Source organism: Dreissena polymorpha, chromosome 4 (genome assembly GCF_020536995.1).
Source record: "Dreissena polymorpha isolate Duluth1 chromosome 4, UMN_Dpol_1.0, whole genome shotgun sequence".
Classification (NCBI taxonomy): Eukaryota; Metazoa; Mollusca; class Bivalvia; order Myida; family Dreissenidae; genus Dreissena; species Dreissena polymorpha.
In genome coordinates this window covers 40453357-40470681 of record NC_068358.1, presented here as the reverse complement: position 1 = coordinate 40470681, position 17325 = coordinate 40453357, and the positions used below count along the sequence as shown (strand labels likewise).

At 33.3% G+C, this 17325-nt stretch overlaps 1 protein-coding gene across 1 annotated transcript; it reads right to left on the bottom strand.

Annotated features, from left to right (window-relative positions):
• Positions 1-3020: 3020 nt before the first annotated feature.
• Positions 3021-16492, bottom strand: LOC127878368 (uncharacterized). The gene is made up of 15 exons (XM_052424894.1): positions 16346-16492; positions 13599-14795; positions 12582-12742; positions 12257-12395; positions 10365-10527; positions 10156-10208; positions 8412-8565; positions 8161-8186; positions 7762-7888; positions 6693-6791; positions 6140-6268; positions 5640-5810; positions 5071-5401; positions 4699-4941; positions 3021-3799 (listed from the first exon to the last, which is right to left on the bottom strand). The coding sequence occupies exons 2-15, from the start codon at positions 14723-14725 to the stop codon at positions 3021-3023; spliced, it is 3702 nt and encodes a 1233-aa protein (XP_052280854.1). The 5' UTR covers positions 14726-14795; positions 16346-16492.
• Positions 16493-17325: the final 833 nt, after the last annotated feature.

Below are 17325 nucleotides of genomic sequence, written 5' to 3'. Positions count from 1 at the left end.
TAAGAAACCGAAATCGTTATCATTAATTAACTTATTGATTATCATTATCATTAATGAACTGAGATAGACAATTTATGGACTTATAACATACATCGGACGTTGCAAATAGACCCCACATTTATCTTGAGGATAAAAGCCAAGTTTTATTAAAATACCTTTAGTTTTAGTGTAGTGTTTGTCGCACGGCCTGAAGAAGGCGCGGATAAACAGAGAAACAAATTTAAAACAAATGAAGAGAATTGCAAACCTATAGCACATGTATTACAAAACTAAGTTTTATTCTAGTGTCAGTAGCAATAAAATTACCCTTGAGCTCAGGTCAAAAATGAAAAATAAATGCTAGCACATTCTACTTAGATTGCCCTTTATAAGTAAACGAACGTTTCATCATTTTTGTAAAATTGCTGAGGCTCATTTAGCGGACATGACGGACGATAAACCGATAGCCACATTCTCTGAAACCGGCCCGGATTTTACCCTTAAATATTTAACAGGCATAACAAGCTTTGTTACTGTTTTAAATATGCCTTTATTAAATTTTGTTTAAATATTTTCCCCTTTAAGTTGTGTCGTTTGTTTTTTCTGTTTTTTTCATTGTAGATTTACTAGAAGCAGTATTATGGCTCAAATATAAATATTGACATATTAAGAATAAAACTTATATTCTAAAACTGCACCTTTTACGTGTTATAACGTTTATTAAGTTCATTATATATAGCGAATATATTTTATAGTTTTAGATGAATTAAGATAAATTTATTATATTAATCTGTCTAATAACATACAACGCGCGCTAAAAACAAAATAAAAAAAAACTTGAAAAATGAATCGATTTTGAGCAGGTATTGCTAAAAGCTATTAAGAACCATGTGGACCGATGGCAGAACATAGGTCTTTAATAAAAAAAACTTTTCTTCTTGGTAAGAGAACACGAGCTTAGTGTAAGCATACATCCCAAAGTCGAAACAAATGATATCAATACATAACCATGAAAATTGCAAATCAAACACAATACAAAGTCAAACAAATATTTAAGACAGAGAACAAAAGGACAAATGAACACATTCCTTCCTTCAACTGTTAACCGTTATTATATTGCACATTGTAAAATAATGTTTACATGTCAAATTGATTCTAGAAATTATCCTCTGCATGCCATTTTTGTAGTGAAAGTTACCTATATTAAAATTAAATTATAAAAACAACATAAAATGCTATGTGTTTTCTCAATTTTGTACGCGTATTTCGTAATTGTATAGATTGTAAATTATGAAATTAGGGTCGTATATTTATTTAATTTTAATTATAAAAAGAATGAATCATAAAACTAGTACGTATGATTTTGTTGAACACATTCCTAAGAAAAAACGCAACGTCACAAAAAAATTGTCTTAACAAATACATTATTCCAACCAATGCAAACACTGACAAACAACGTATAATAATTAATAATCGCGAAGAAGCACAAGCAGTTATTTTTCCTGTAAGCTATAAAATACATGCCCGTCGCAGAAATTACACTTTAATATAAATCAACATATATTTATTACGAAGGTTAATAACAATTAGAACCATAATCATGGATACAATATGAATACTCCAATACAAACACGGGGATACATTTACTGAACTTTATAAGCTTCTGTTTATTCCTGTCGATTTTACAGTAAATGAATAAACCCATTCGTTTCGGTTGTCCTCATACATATTATGTATATTTGAGTACATTTTATCACACTTTATGAAAAAAGAAGGTGCGAGAGTCAATTGAACAGGTATAAACAGTAATGTAAATTAGCCTGTTCTGTGCTAAAACTAATGAGCAAGGAGTTCACAATAAAATATCAAGCTATGCATTTAAGTGGTATAGTAAATAAATCATGTACAACAAAAATCTAAATAAACATTCAAATTGATATATATTTAATTTATATTAGGATTAATATCACGAACGCATAAAATTGCTTGAACTGTTGTTTTAAGCCTCAAATAATATAAATATTTGTGTAAAATAACATAATAACAATATTCAGTAATCTTAAATCCATGCGCGCTCGGAAATGGCTTTTGCAGTGATTGTGTCATAAGAGATAATATGTTACTTAATATGTTTAGATATATGTATTGTTTAGATATATGTATTGTATTAGAACGTGCTTGCAGTTATATATTTTCTTTGGTATATGTCGAGACAAATATGTTCATGAAATATTGCCACCTATACACATAAACGTGCGGATGTTACATGACAGATGGTGATACATGTCCCTCCTTTATTTAATTAAATCGGGGGAAATTGACGTATGCTTCAAAACGCATATTTATAAGGAGTTTACCACAGGGTGTCAAAATATAAATCGTAAATAGCTTTATCGAAATACTGCACTGATAATAGAATCAGTTTACGTTGTCATTGTAAAGCATTTAATACAACGCCGCTAAGGAATTAAGATATAACAAAATATTTTCCACGAATAGAGTTAAAACGTCTGGAACATGCCAATAAGTAACAATTCAGTAGTCTATCGCCGTTCGTAGGTAATCAAGTACTCCGGATAACATTGAACACCATCGTAGACAACAAACTCCCTAAACAGTTTCTGGTTATCGCCGATGACAGAATCAAATCGCTGTAAATGCTGCTTGCAGACGTCACTGAAGCATGTACAGCACGGTGCGCGTTTGTATTTGATTGGATTTTGATCGTCGCACACAAAACACTGCCCCAAAAGCATGCGCATAAGAAACATTTTCTTAACTGTACCTTGTCCGTACGTTCGTGACAGTTCGATCATCTAAATATACATGTATAAGAAAAATTATAATTTTTGAACATTTTCTTAAATTACGGGTACTTTTTATAATCATCGCAAGTTAGATATATTACTATGAATCATGATTTAACTCATTTTTAGTTTCATTGTTTAATTTTTATCATTCATTAACTATGAATATAATATAACTTACATTCATAAAAATAATGCAAATCATAGAAGGTCAAATAAAGATTAGATTGGTTGTCAAAGAATCGTGACAGAAAACGTAATACCTGTATACTGATCGGCTTTTAATGCTTTCTCCGCACCATATACGCCAGGACCGAACATCGCTTTTCCACTTCCGAGCCTCGGGTCGAGTCCATCCTGACAAATGGTATCTATGGTATCTTCTTTTGTACCATGAAACAACAACACTTCATTTATCTCAGGATACAAATCTGATGCCATTTTTCTGGACGCAAGCTTTTGTAGTACTATTGGTCCGGTTGACTTTGGTATGCATTCAACTTTTGGCCAAGCCCCTTTCTTTTGTTTCACTAGCTGTTCAAACAACGACTGTCGTTTATGACAGTATTTTCGGAACAAACTCAAATTTTCTATTCGTTGTATCTCGGTTACCCACAGTTTCGAATATTGTCGAGGATCGAGACCAGTCGCGTCTTTTCCCTTTCCAATAACTGAAGGATCTGTGGTTTCGTTGACCATTCGAACAATTCTACTGTAGGTGTGGGATGTCGGTTTGATATCGACCTTTTCATAGTCCTTTCCCGTGATTTTGTGCGTAACTTTCAAAATAACATTTGCAAGTGTTAAACCCTCTTTGTAGTGCTTCCAATAATTTGGTACCAAAGGTTCTTCTTCCGCAACGACACGTGCAAATTCTATCGTTTCTCTTTTTGAATTGTCAGCACTTCTCTTCGTGTTTGACGATCTTGGGTTCTTCAGTATAATCATCATAATGCAACTGTGGGCACTAAGCACTCCGTCACGTCTCCCCCTCAGGAGGAAATTATCTTTCTCTACAATACAAATAAACATATCGCATGCTTATTCGATCCGGCATGTTTTGATACAGACGCAAATGTAAAGTACGTGATAATGCATTTAAGACATATTTCCGGTGTTGGTTATTACTTTAATTATAAACGGTTTAAAGTTCCAATGTCACGGAATAAAATAATGAGTGCGATAGCAAATGATTGATTATTTTTACAAAATCTCCAGTTTGAAATAAAAACAAATACTATTCCGCACAGATGCGAGGAACCCAAGGCGGTGACAGCATTATGACGATGTTTAGCGCTTTCGGTCCATATTTATTATGCGCCGTATTGATAAGAAAAGACCGGTTCAAAAAGTATTGATTGCCATTATCTTATTTAACGGACATATAAATAAAGAAGGACACATTTAAGTGCGTTATTTCATATAATTTCATATCTATTTTTTTCGCCTTTTTCGCAAAACATTATAAGCGTTAATATATTTTATTTAATAACTATTTATTTCGCCTTTTTCGCAAAACATTGTAAGCGTGTCTTTTACGTCATTCTCTTAAAATGACATAAGCTTTATTCCTGAACAATGAGTCTTGTTAAAAACAGTAAAAATTTATGCTAATTGATGCAAATTTAAGCTACATTAAATTACCATTTACATGAACTTTATTAATGCAATGTATTACTAATCCGTGTTCAAGAAATTAGGTGTTTGTCAAGTTTTACAATGTCGCGAATGAGTAAATACATTTATTTATCTTAACATTGCTTTGTAATTTCCGAAACTTCGTTCTCAAAATTAGGCTCCGCCCGTAGTCTCTTACAGAATTTATCATAAGTATTTTCCTACTTTGTCTATAAAAACAAGTTGCGGGTCGTGTTAGATTCAGTGGTAATTTATAATTGCAGTAAGTTCGTACCTTTAATCGATATAATATTGTGCTCGTCTATGACTTTCGCAATCTCTGACTTAGTCTCCTTCGATAATAAATGGATCCTTTCGAATTTCTTTTCAAAAAGCAAATCTTGCTTCATTGCTTTGCCCATTTCTGTCAGTGCATTTTCGCATGTAGGCCTATCTTTGGCGAACACACTTAAATTCATGCCTGGCATCGCCTGATATTTCACACGAGAACTACTTTGTCTTGTGGTGCTTCTTGTATCTGAAATACAAACAACAGGTAGCTATAAATACTTATTAGCTTTGCATTATCATTTGTCATCTCAGTAAAGATATATAGTATTCACTGTTTATATTCATATGTTAAGACATGATCGATTTCTATTAATACCGATTTGTAAATTTGCAGAAGAGGCAGAACGCGCTTGTTGACCAGAATTGCCGTCCTTGCGGTGAAAATGCGCTGCCGTTGGCTTAGAGGAAAAATCTTGGCTAGATGGACGAGAACCAGATTTTGATACAAATGCTTTTGAACGTCCAAGCTGCTGACGAGGCATGTATGGCTGTTGTAAAGTCGTCGGTGAAAACAAAGCTAGTTGCGGAAGGAGTTGCGAAAATGGCGATAATTGTGCACGACTACTTTTCCCACTTTGTGCAGTTGATTTCAATGCGGACGTAAACACTTGCAAAGTCTTTTCATCGGAGACAACAATCTTTACATCCTGCAATCATACGTTCGCAAAGGAGAAGTTTACGAACATAATAAACATCTACTCAAAGTTTCCAGAAGAATAAGACCATACCAATGAAAGAAGCTATTGATTTCTGATAGTAAAGGGTCGCCATTTGCCTAATTATTTGTAAACATCTAAACAAGATTGCTTGAGCATTTCAAGATGGTTTAAGTTACGTGAACATGCGAAATATTGCATGAAGGGTAAATAAGAAAGAATGCACTACCTTCAGAATCCCACTATTGTGATACTGGCTTAGAGACAAAAAAGTTTGCTCCGCACAGTCATCAGCCTCGTACTTGTACATTCGCCCTAAACCAAGCGGTATCAAGGCAATGGACTGACACCGATACTTCTCGCATTTTCGTAGTATTTGCGAAATTACCATGCTTAAGCACTAAAATAGATACATTGTTATATTATATTATAATGAATACTTTATATGATAAAAATTAAGTCGATTAATTATACAAAAATAAATATAATATATTATTTTTTGCTTGCAATTACGTTGCATGTTTGCAAAAATAACATTCGTATTCAGCGTCAAAATAATTTAAGAGTTCATAAAATTTCGGTGCGCTGTGTACGTTATATGCGCCTGCTTTATGTCGAAAACCAGACGATAATTTATACACGTGCAGCATGTCGAGTCATATCGGAGTATTCGTTTACAGAAATAGTTCATATAATAAACGATGTTTGTAAGAATGAAAGTTGTCTTACCATTTTGCACATGTCTTTCCCAACAATAAGACCGACATGTATTACTGCTTTGCAAATCAGCTTTCCATAACCCGGGGTGACAATAACTCGTTTTAAATTTAGACCATTCTGTCTACTGGCTGCATAGTTCTTTTGGTATAACGAAGCAACAATATAATTGTTAAACGAGTCTTGATAATCTTTAAGCTATTCGCTAATTTAATATGGATTCGAATTAGTAATGCAAACTACAAGTTACCACATTGAGCTAGGCTTTTCTGTGTGCTGATTGGAATTCAGAACAAAAAGCCTATCATATTAATGAATCACACGTCTTAGGACAGTAAGGACAGATGCTACTTCTGAACATGTGAGTAGAAATGGCTATTTTGTCCCAATGATTTTCTCATTGATCGAATAACTTTCCAATCATTTACGCAGTGATTGTAAATAATCAAATATTTTAAGAATGTGTACAATAATACCGTTTATAAATGGTGTTGTATGCAATTTGAAATAAGTAATAGCTCAGGCATTTACTGTTGTGTATTTTCATTTAAGAGCATTAACTTACGTGTTCAAGGGCGTGTCCGGCTGCTCTCTGAAACGCCTTCGAGACGGTAGTTTCACCAAAATCCATATTTGAAGAAACCATATTTACCAGGGCATCAGCCTAAAATGTAAATTGCGGCCATTCATTTTACAGGACCATGTAAACAATTTGATTTGTAAAGCAACGTTAATACTTGATTAAACAATTTGAGATAAACTATAGGACAATATTAACACGACGTAACCAGCAAAAAAATAAAATGTATTTTACAATCTCACTCGATAAACGTTTGCCGAACGGCACGGTCACTTCCGTAAATATATAAATGATGTAGTTGATTTCGGTGTTGGATTAACTGATGTTTAATATAGCCACGTGTAAAAAAAGATTCCTTTAATCACGACTTAACTAATTATTCGATTTCTAACCAAACACAACCGATGTTCTCATTTTTTTATGTTTTAATACTAAGAATAAACAACCAAACGTCACACGTTTGTGTATCATAACGTCATCAACTATTTCGTTAGAGGACGTTATAAATGTATAAAAGTGTGTGTGTTTTTATGGTAAGAAAGTATGGTAAAAAAGAGGTAATATTTGGTGCGTCGTTGTAGCTTAATGATAGTTTTGTTGATGTTTTTTATGAATTTATGGTTCACATGCTTATTGATATTCTACGCCTATTACATACATACAAAAGATAACCGACGCTGATAAACTATAGTTTTGTGTATTAAAAATGTTTTGATTTTTGTGATGGATGCAATCTTATATTGTTAACAAATATTGACCTTTAAACCAATAAATCACCAACAATAAATCCCTAGTTTCCTTGTTCAGCAACGAAGTTTTTATTAATACATATGTATTACGAAACAATAAAAAACTATCTCAAATAATGAGGTAATCAATGTATGCTTACAAAAGGTTGTACCTTAAAGCGTAATTACACACACTTGACCTTCCATCTATGCGAAGTGAAGATATTAATATATTCAACATGTTATGTTACGTGTTCAGAACACCGTTTGTATTTTCCTTATTAAACATCTTCACACACAAACAAATACAATTCAGTGCAACATACCTTTTCTGTTGTGACATCTCCTTTCACTACATGTATTTGCATTCCATTCATGTTTTGCGAATAGCTGCTTGTATTCATTAGAGAATGATTATCATCTTGATCACGTTTAACATATGCATGCCTGGGTCTTAAACATTTTTAATAAAACATTGATTATAATTCCCAGCCTATAACCCGCTATATTATATGTTACTAAAGGTTTTCTTTCCGATTAAGCAGAATAATCTGTACTCCTTTTATTAAAACAGTAACAATTTATCGGATCCAAAACAAAATAATCATATATTTAGTTTTATTTTGACTGCGAATGGACGTTAACATATTAAAATAGACTTTTAATAACAATATGAAAATAGTGTGTTTTATACTTAATAAATTAAATGCATTATTTCTTGTTACCTTTGTACCTGTTGCTGCAGATCCTCCTGCAAAACACCAACGTGATAATATTATTGTATTGGATTTAAATGAAACATGTTCATACATGATGTGTATATACACTTTTATGCACTGGGTGAAAGTAACAAACAAAACATATGTTGTGGTTAAATGGTCATTGACTGACCGTTTCCATATAATACAAGTAAAATAAAGAAACATGTTAATAGTTAAAGTAATCTCTTAACACCAATTACAGTGAAGCGCATTACCTGTCGCGGATACAAATCGTCAGTCATCCAATTGGAGTAGACCCCATAACCTATATCATCATGTTCTGGAGATGCGAATTCCAAAGATGGTAGGGACCTATCTCTTAACTGACGCAATCCGCGGGCTTCATTGTTTGGATGATTCAGTTCACTGCTACAATAGATAATTCAGAGGGGCTATTCACCACACAGTAAGTGTGGTGACGTTCATGCCGTGACATGTATTTTTGCGCCGTTTTATATTCTTTATTATTTGTATTAAGTGTTTAAATGCCGCTCACTTTCTAGCCATATCAACAAGAAACTGATAAGCGTTTATTTAGTATTAATATTCGCTCAATATCTCGACTTTTCTCGCTAAGAATTTTCTTAGCGGAAGCTGTCATTGCGTGTCCCGCTCAGAAATTTCGTAGCGAGTAAAGTCGAGATAAAGAGCAAAAATATAAATACGAAATAAACGCAAATGACTCCTTTCTCATATGTCTGGAAAGAGAGCGGCATTTACAAACATGACAAAAGCAATAAAGGACATAAAACGGCGAAAAATACCTTATCGGAATAGACGTCGCAATCTTTACTGCCACATGATTACCCGTTCTGATAATTGCAATATTGATTAAAGAATGCCAACTCATACATCATATATCAATGTCAAAGAAAACCTTTTTAAGAGTTCAATAATAGCATTACGTAATGTAAAAGAGTTACTTTTATCTTCTTATATAATGAATTTGGATGTTTATTTATACCAATATTTAATGATGCGATGTCGGTGTTTAACTACTTTACTTACCGAAGAAGTATTCAATTAGGTGTGTATTCAATCATTTAAATTACGTGTTATAATAAATGATTTAATCATGGTTTTTTCAAAAAAGTTAAGTGTATATAATATGCTCCTGACTTATACTTAATTCAAATGGCTTTTTTACATCTTTTAACAATTACCTCCTGACCATATTTGAATAATAAGAGCTATAATTGGCAGTTATTAATTACTCCACATACCGCTTTGACGCAGACATAAAACATGACATAAAATAAAACATTATGATTTTCGATCTCCATGAACGAATTTAGAGAAATCACTGTTGTGCCTTCGCTTGAACACTTCTATGTGTATCCAACAATCGAGTACTTGTATGATAAATTAATTAAAATGCATTCTCGTGTTATGCTGTTTCATTTTAAGTATGACTGTATATTACATATTTAATATCATCCTTAAATTATTGATATGCACTGGCAAATTATAGAGCTGAAAATCCATGGTTTGAAAATTATGTCTTGCATTTTTATAGTTTACCTTGAAGGTAACCATGTGGTATTTGGAAGTGATACACCGTCTAAAATCGGCAAAGGTTTGTGTCATGCTATTTGATATATTATTTCAAAGTTTGACCTGCACATTTTAGGCATCTATGTGATTCTTGCAGAGTGAGGCAAACAGTCTAATATTAGTCATACGTTCTGCAGAGGTATTTTTAAATCTTTACATGTTTGGTCGAATTCAAAAACGGATAAGCCCTACTTTGATCAAAAGTGCTGTTTTTTGTTCTGGACAAAATTTGACAAAACGTTTCATGGTAGCGACTAGATATGATCGCGCGATTCAATGTCTGATATAGGTGAACATATGTGTCAAGGTATCTTTAAACCCAAATGCTCATATAATCTAGTTAGCATTACACTCTATCAACTAAAATGAGATGTCTTCGAACAAAGTGAACACAACGGTGTATACCTTTCTAATTCTAGCGATTTTTGAAGAGCATGAGCCAACGCAACTTTGTAGTCCTGCAAATAAACATGTAAATCTGGTTTCTGACATAAGGCTTATCAAAATCTGTCGCAGTTTCAGACAACAATATCATACATTATGTTTTTAATATTCAAGTAAGCTATGATATCCTACAAACGTTGTTTGTTAAATTATGAAATTTAGATGCTTACACATGTTCCCTGCAGTTGCATGTATGTGTCTGAACGGATCGATCTAGCAGACACAATTGTTTTAGGTCTGGTTTCATTATCAACATCGGCTTCCGTACCTGGACTCACTTCATCGTCGCTGCTACTTGAAGTATCCGAATCCTCGGTTGTTACAACTGTTACCCTTTTTTTACATACAACAAAATTCAAAGTAGCATATTAATTTTGCGTTTGTGTATTCTGGAATGTTCGCATTTTTAAACAGTAGTAAACCGTGCGACTGACGATAAAACTCCCTTTATCAAAATTACCCAGGCCTAATTTTGTCAATCTGAACGGTTCATCAATACAAGGACGTACGTGTACATATTCAAGTTAAACATACTGCCACTACGTAATACGTTTGCCAATAATACTTACTCATTTTAGTAATACATATGAACATAGTGATATATTTAATAGACACTGGGACAGATCTAGCAGCACAACCTGTAATATTCTCAAACATTTAACGGAATGGCATATAAAAACAAGAGTACCAACAAACGATCAACCTTCCGACCCAAGTTTTGTCACAATTAAGTCATACAAGTGACTTGTAAAGTGATAGCGTGGTTTTCGAAGATATGACCTGATGGTTAATTGTTTTGACGCAGGTGCCAAAAATAATATTTCTTACCTACATATTGCCAAGATAAACATTGTTACACATATTGTGTCATAAATGTGGTCAAAACAATTGAATGACTTTTTTTTTTAAAGATTTGACCTAGTGACCTAGCGTTTTAACTCATGCGACCAATATTCTAACTCAGCTTCAATATAGCAAAAATAAACAAATTTATCAAGTTTTATTAAAATTGAATCATAACTATGGCCTCTGGAGTGCGAACATGTTGTTTTCTCAGATTTGACCTGTTGACCTAGTTATCTTCACGATTTACATTCATACACAGTTTTCTTAAGATTGAGTGATACTTTAGATCTCTTTAGAGCTAAAAGGTTTTGTTAAGATTTTACCATATGCATAATTGTTGACACCCATAAGACATATTCGAACTCAGCATTACTATTTTCAAGTTAATGTTCGCAGAAATTTTCATCAAGAACGGATGAAAATATTGCATCAAGTTCGAAAAAGAGTTAAAATATGACGTCACACGACGCCAACAGTACGACGCAAGACGGACGCCGTACAAACGGGGACCACAAAAGCCCATCATGAGCCATTCGTGATCAATTTGCTAAAAACAAAACAACTACATACAAAAAAGTGTGTTATTCTCTATGGTATTGGTCGCTTAGTTATATCGAATAAAGAACACTTTATCATGTCTATGATTGATGATTTATGGAAATAGTTATGGAAAAGTATTAAAAGTATGCACTGAATGTATTTATTAAAGTTTCCAAATTTAACTTGTTAAATTGAGTTGTGACAGGGCAAAGATGTGATAAATTACGTAAAAGAAATACTAAGCCAGGCCTATCCCATGTGATTACTAACATAATGTAAGCAGCATAAACTGCCTAAAACTGATACATAGTTAAATATTGTCTTACATTCTTCAATGGCGAACTTTCTTTGGTGTACTTTTTATAACTGTTCAACAAACCCAATTCTAGAACACATGTGCCAAAATATGCAGTAAAATAGTGTAATGCAACGTCAAACATCAAACTGCCATACCGGTGAAATATAATGTATGTTATGAAACGACGTGAAATAAATTATGATATTAATGATAACGTTTCACGAATGAAGTTTTATACGACAACTAATGCGAAATTCTCTAAGTCACTTTCTTGTGAAAAGTTATTTAAATAACCGTTCATAGTAATTTAAAAGAAAATCATTTCAGACAATTATAATTCACCTGATATACAGTCATATAATATGCGATTAAAAATACCGTGATTTTCCAGTGGGTGGGTGTACTGTGCCCTCATTACAATGTTCTATGAAGCAATCGAAAGTTACTTCACAGTGCTTCAGGAAAGTCATACCCTCTTTCCCAGAAAGACCCTTCACAAGCAGCCAGTTATCATCAGCTTAAAAAGAAATACATATAAGTCGAGTACACAAAGTGTTCATGAATTACACAATCATACATTTTACATATTTTTATTACATTCGTATGACATGTGAACTTACGCCTGTGCACTTTAAGCCGTTTTACAAATGTCAGAATTTTACTTTATTTATCATGCTTTTCTTGGTTTGCAAATGTGTATTACCATTAGTGGATACTTTGGCGAAGTCAAATCTTTCCTTCCAAACCTTATTTACAGTTTGTTCTAGCAAATCTTCAAGGTCTGGCTCTCCGATGACTTTGATTTTCACTTTAATATTTTCATCATTGCCAGACTGTTCAGACAGATACTGGCCGTTTCTTTGTCTGTAAGTATATCAAAATATTAAATATGTTACACTATAAGATTTCATATTTAAATAAAGTTAATCGCTATTAAAACAGTGTTATGTCGACGTGATTGAGCTTAAAATTGACTTTAACTTAAAATGTCTGGACCGGACCGTGTCTTTTACTGGACAATTGTAAAAACATTGCAGTTGTCTTTCTTCTGTTTTTTTGTCAGTGCTAACACTGCTTATTTTGGGCTGAAATTCGGCCGTATTAATCTGCTCTAAAGGTATTAAGTTGTCAACTATAATTGCATTACAATTTCTCTTTCACTGATAGCAATTTTAATCAAAGCACTGAAGGCACTGAAGTTGTGCGCTGATGTCGTCCTTGATTAGCTTGTGCGCATTGCACAGGCTAATCTTATTTTACATGCACTAAGCACCGTTTTCCCTGAAAGCAGCCAATATGTCTAGATTTCAATGATAAACACTAGACTGGCCAATGTCGTCTTTCAAGCTGGTAAATACACTCACTGCAGTGGTATACTCAAGCATTCGTCGTCTGCAGTGAAGACAAGCAGCGGTAATCGTTCCTAGCATTGTGAGTTACGGTTCTTAGTTAAGGCTTCTAAGCACATACTGATTTGCAAAACATGCTCTGTAAATTTAGTCGTGAGCTAACGCTCACAACTAAAAAATGAATTTCGGCAAAATTAGACTCAGTTTCAGTCTTGTTTGTAAATAATTCCGGCAATCTCTATCAACTCAAACTTGAACATTTGGATATGATACTGAACATATCTACAGTTTTCCTAATTTATGATAAAACTCACCCCGTAAAAACGAACCCATTACCCAATACAAAAGGGTGACACAAAACTTAGGTTTACCTTATTGCAGATTGAAGTCCAATTGAAAAGTGCTGGTTGAAGCACCTGGCTTTTGCATTATGTAATAATTCTACAAACGCGCGTTCTTCCTTTGGCTTACAATCCTTCATCAAATTCAGAACCTTCGTCTCTATTTCGTCTACTTCTCTTTCAACGAAACTAATTAATTTAACGGTCGTCGGGGACACAAACAAACTAGTAAGTTGGGTTTTGTGTTGACTTATTTTATTGATTGACGCATTTACAGCCTCGCGATCGTGCGTTTGCAGCGGAATGTCTCTTGTAATCAACGTTTCGTCTAAAACGTTAAACGCTGTGTCGATATTTTCATCAGTGAATGCATACCCGACCAGTTCACAAGAATGTTCTTGTGCATCAATTACAGCTCCTATCTTTTTGCTTTTCAATTTAGCACGCAAGCATTTGCGACACGGATCAGTTGCCAAAAAATCAGCCACATTCTTATCCACAACCATTTTTCTCGTACGTATTTGTTCAAGACATTCACGCATGAGTGACCGAACGGTATTCAATTCCTCCTCAGATTGTGTTTCTATCGTCACTCGATTATTTTGTTCGTCCAGGTTGATGTTTACAGTAGAACTCTTGTACCTTTTACCAAACCCTTTGATAATTAGCATCGCGACCTTAACGGCGGACATTTCTTCTTTAACTTCAAACGGAATTTTCGGTGCATTTAAATCTTTACCCAAACAACCATATCCGCTACGAGGTCTTTCTTTCCTCCATTTAGGTTTTCCCGCCCGCTGGTGTCGTTTAGGCGCCACATCGTTACCTTGAAACTTCTGCACTCTGTCTTCAACGCCAGGCATTTCTTCTTTTTCGGATATTTTCGAAGCAGATGCTCCATGGGACGCTGTCTGTTGTTCACCGAAATGCGGCAACCGTTTAGGAATGTTCAGTGGAGTAGATATTTGTGGCGTAAATTGTTCTGGTATACATTTAGTACTGGAATCTCCATCGGTTTGTATATTTTGCGGTTCATTTGGCCTTGTTATTGCATGGAGTGGATCATCCGCTTTTATAATTTGATTTGCAGTTTGCTGATGGTTAGGTTCGTTATCAGCATCGTCATCAATGATCACCACGTTTCCTGTCGATGCCATTTTTTTATTATTTATAAACTACGAGGACGTTGCTTCCAATAAAATCCGTTATTTAACTTGTTGTTCGTACCTGAGGTAGAAAATGTTGGAATAAATTGAATACGTTAACTAAACAGTTTATACATAGTTTATTGCATAAATAGACAAGTCAACAGTACATACCTATATGGTATCTATATTGGTATCTTTGTAACAGAGACGATTACGCTATTAGAGAATTTTAGCATTTATTTTACATCATAAACATGTTAATTAAATAATACGGCAATCAGTTATTATTGACGGTTTGTATATTTTTCGGTTCCAATTAATAATTTCATAAACTAGAAATATGTCATTTACAATTAAATTTTAGAAATCTTTTACATATATGGTGTACCATAAAAACGTACTATTAAAATACCAAGTACTTACTCGTTACTGAATAATGACGCAGTTATCATGTTCTTATTGTTCAGTATCATGCTACTGTTTCAGTGATCACAGTTTCAGTTCTCATAGTCATAAAGCAGCAAATGGAACATTTTTACTATACACTAGTACTGATTGCATACTAATTCTAATATACAAATTTTCATTACACTTAGTTTCACAAACAAATGAAGAGATAATAAAGTATGCAAAATATTACAGTAGTATGCTACATATTCTTTGAAAGCCGTCGTGACAAAACTAATGCTTACAGACAATCGTTACATTTCAATCTCCATAGGTGAATTGCTTCAACAAACGGATTTGATCACCTGATTATAACTTACCGACTAAGGACTAGCAAAACACATTCCGAAATATAAAGAAGAACAGAAACATGAGGAAACACATTTTGTTAGTCTGGCGTTACAAAAATTACCGCTAACTTTTAATCAAACAAAATCACAATCTAAATCCTGTAATATCTGCAAGACATAAATCATGTAATTAATACGACGCAGCCATAAAAATAACAATTTAAAACATAACACTTTCAAATAGAACTTGACGTAAAATTAATCAGTGAGAAGTATGGCTTAGCGGTTTTCCATGATATACCATTTAGGCATTTAGATGAATCTCTCGGTTATCTGATATCCAAGTTCGTTGAAATCGAAACTTGGGAAATCCTAAATGGCTAAGGCATTTTAAATTCATCAATATAATTTTCGCATTAAGCATACTGAACCAAAATACTCATTTATTTTGTTAAGCAGTGAAAAAAAACATTTATGTTCAAAATACTCTTAAGCTATTGTTGTATTTTTTAAGGAAATATTTTGTTGAATCATACTATTTTGCTTTATACTTTATATTTGTACTTTACATATAATGTACATTATATACAACAATATTTATTACACATTGGTAAGTAAATATATATGCACGTAAATATCATTAATATTCATAGTACCAATCTTTTACAGAACGTATTTAAAAAATATAATCCGAAAACAAGTACACACCGGATGCACGTAAATAACATTAATATTCATATTTCTAGTACCAATCTTTTACAGAACGTATTTAAAAAATATAATCCGAAAACAAGTACACACCGGATTGCAAAAAACTTTATCAAATATCAATCCCGTGTTGTTATTTCGTTTTCACGAGGAGATTATGTACAGCGTATTCAGTTAAACATACCTACATAGGCCGTGCCGGTTGATTAAACAGAACATAACGAAAACAATATCGGACATAAGAGCGTACATCTAATGAAATTGTTTGATTGTCACAAATCATTTACATTATCCTTTCGAGATCCTAAACGCTTGTTTATTTTTGTTGTCGTTCACAGAAAATACATGTACTTTACTTTCCTATTTTCCGAAAACGCTTTGAGTTTCCATAGGAATTGATCTTCTTTTAATAGATATATAAAAAAAAAACGCGTATGGCAATGATATTAAGTTGTTATAAACTATAATTTGTTTAAAAAATGCAATGCACCTTTAATCTCAAAAATGAAATAGGAAAAGTGGTCGGACTAACATATGTTTCTTCAACTCTTTGAACACTATTTATGTCACACTTAAAGGTTCATATAAGGTGACGATCCGTAATTATTACTGATTTTAAAATATGTTTGCACATTTTATTTATAAAGGTTATCAAAAAACAATATATATGCTATTGGACATTACCATAAAAAATTAGCAATACAACTTGTTTTGAGCTCCAAATACAGTGTCCTCCAAGTAAATTGTGTTTACAAACAATAAGTTTATTTACATCGCTGTTAACCGGTGTGTAGAAATACCGAAATCCCCGTAAATAGTAAAATTCCCCGAAATCCCCGTTAATATTAAGTAAGCCTGCTAAATATCGAACTCCCCCATATTTACGCCTTAAAGGGTCAATATGTCATCGGTTTTTTGGCATCGCTTGAATGTTAATATGCAAATAATTATATTAATATTAATTATTAAGCACTCTTGACAGCATACGTTGCCTATTAGCGGGTATTTCGGTAATTCTACACAAGAACATAAACGCGCGCCGGTACCGAATTCCCCGCTGTACAAACCTTCAAATGTAAAAAAAAAAATCGTTGTAGTGCTCGCTTACAGTAGACATCAGTGATACAGACAAAAACGTAACAACAATCTCCCCTTTGGCAACTT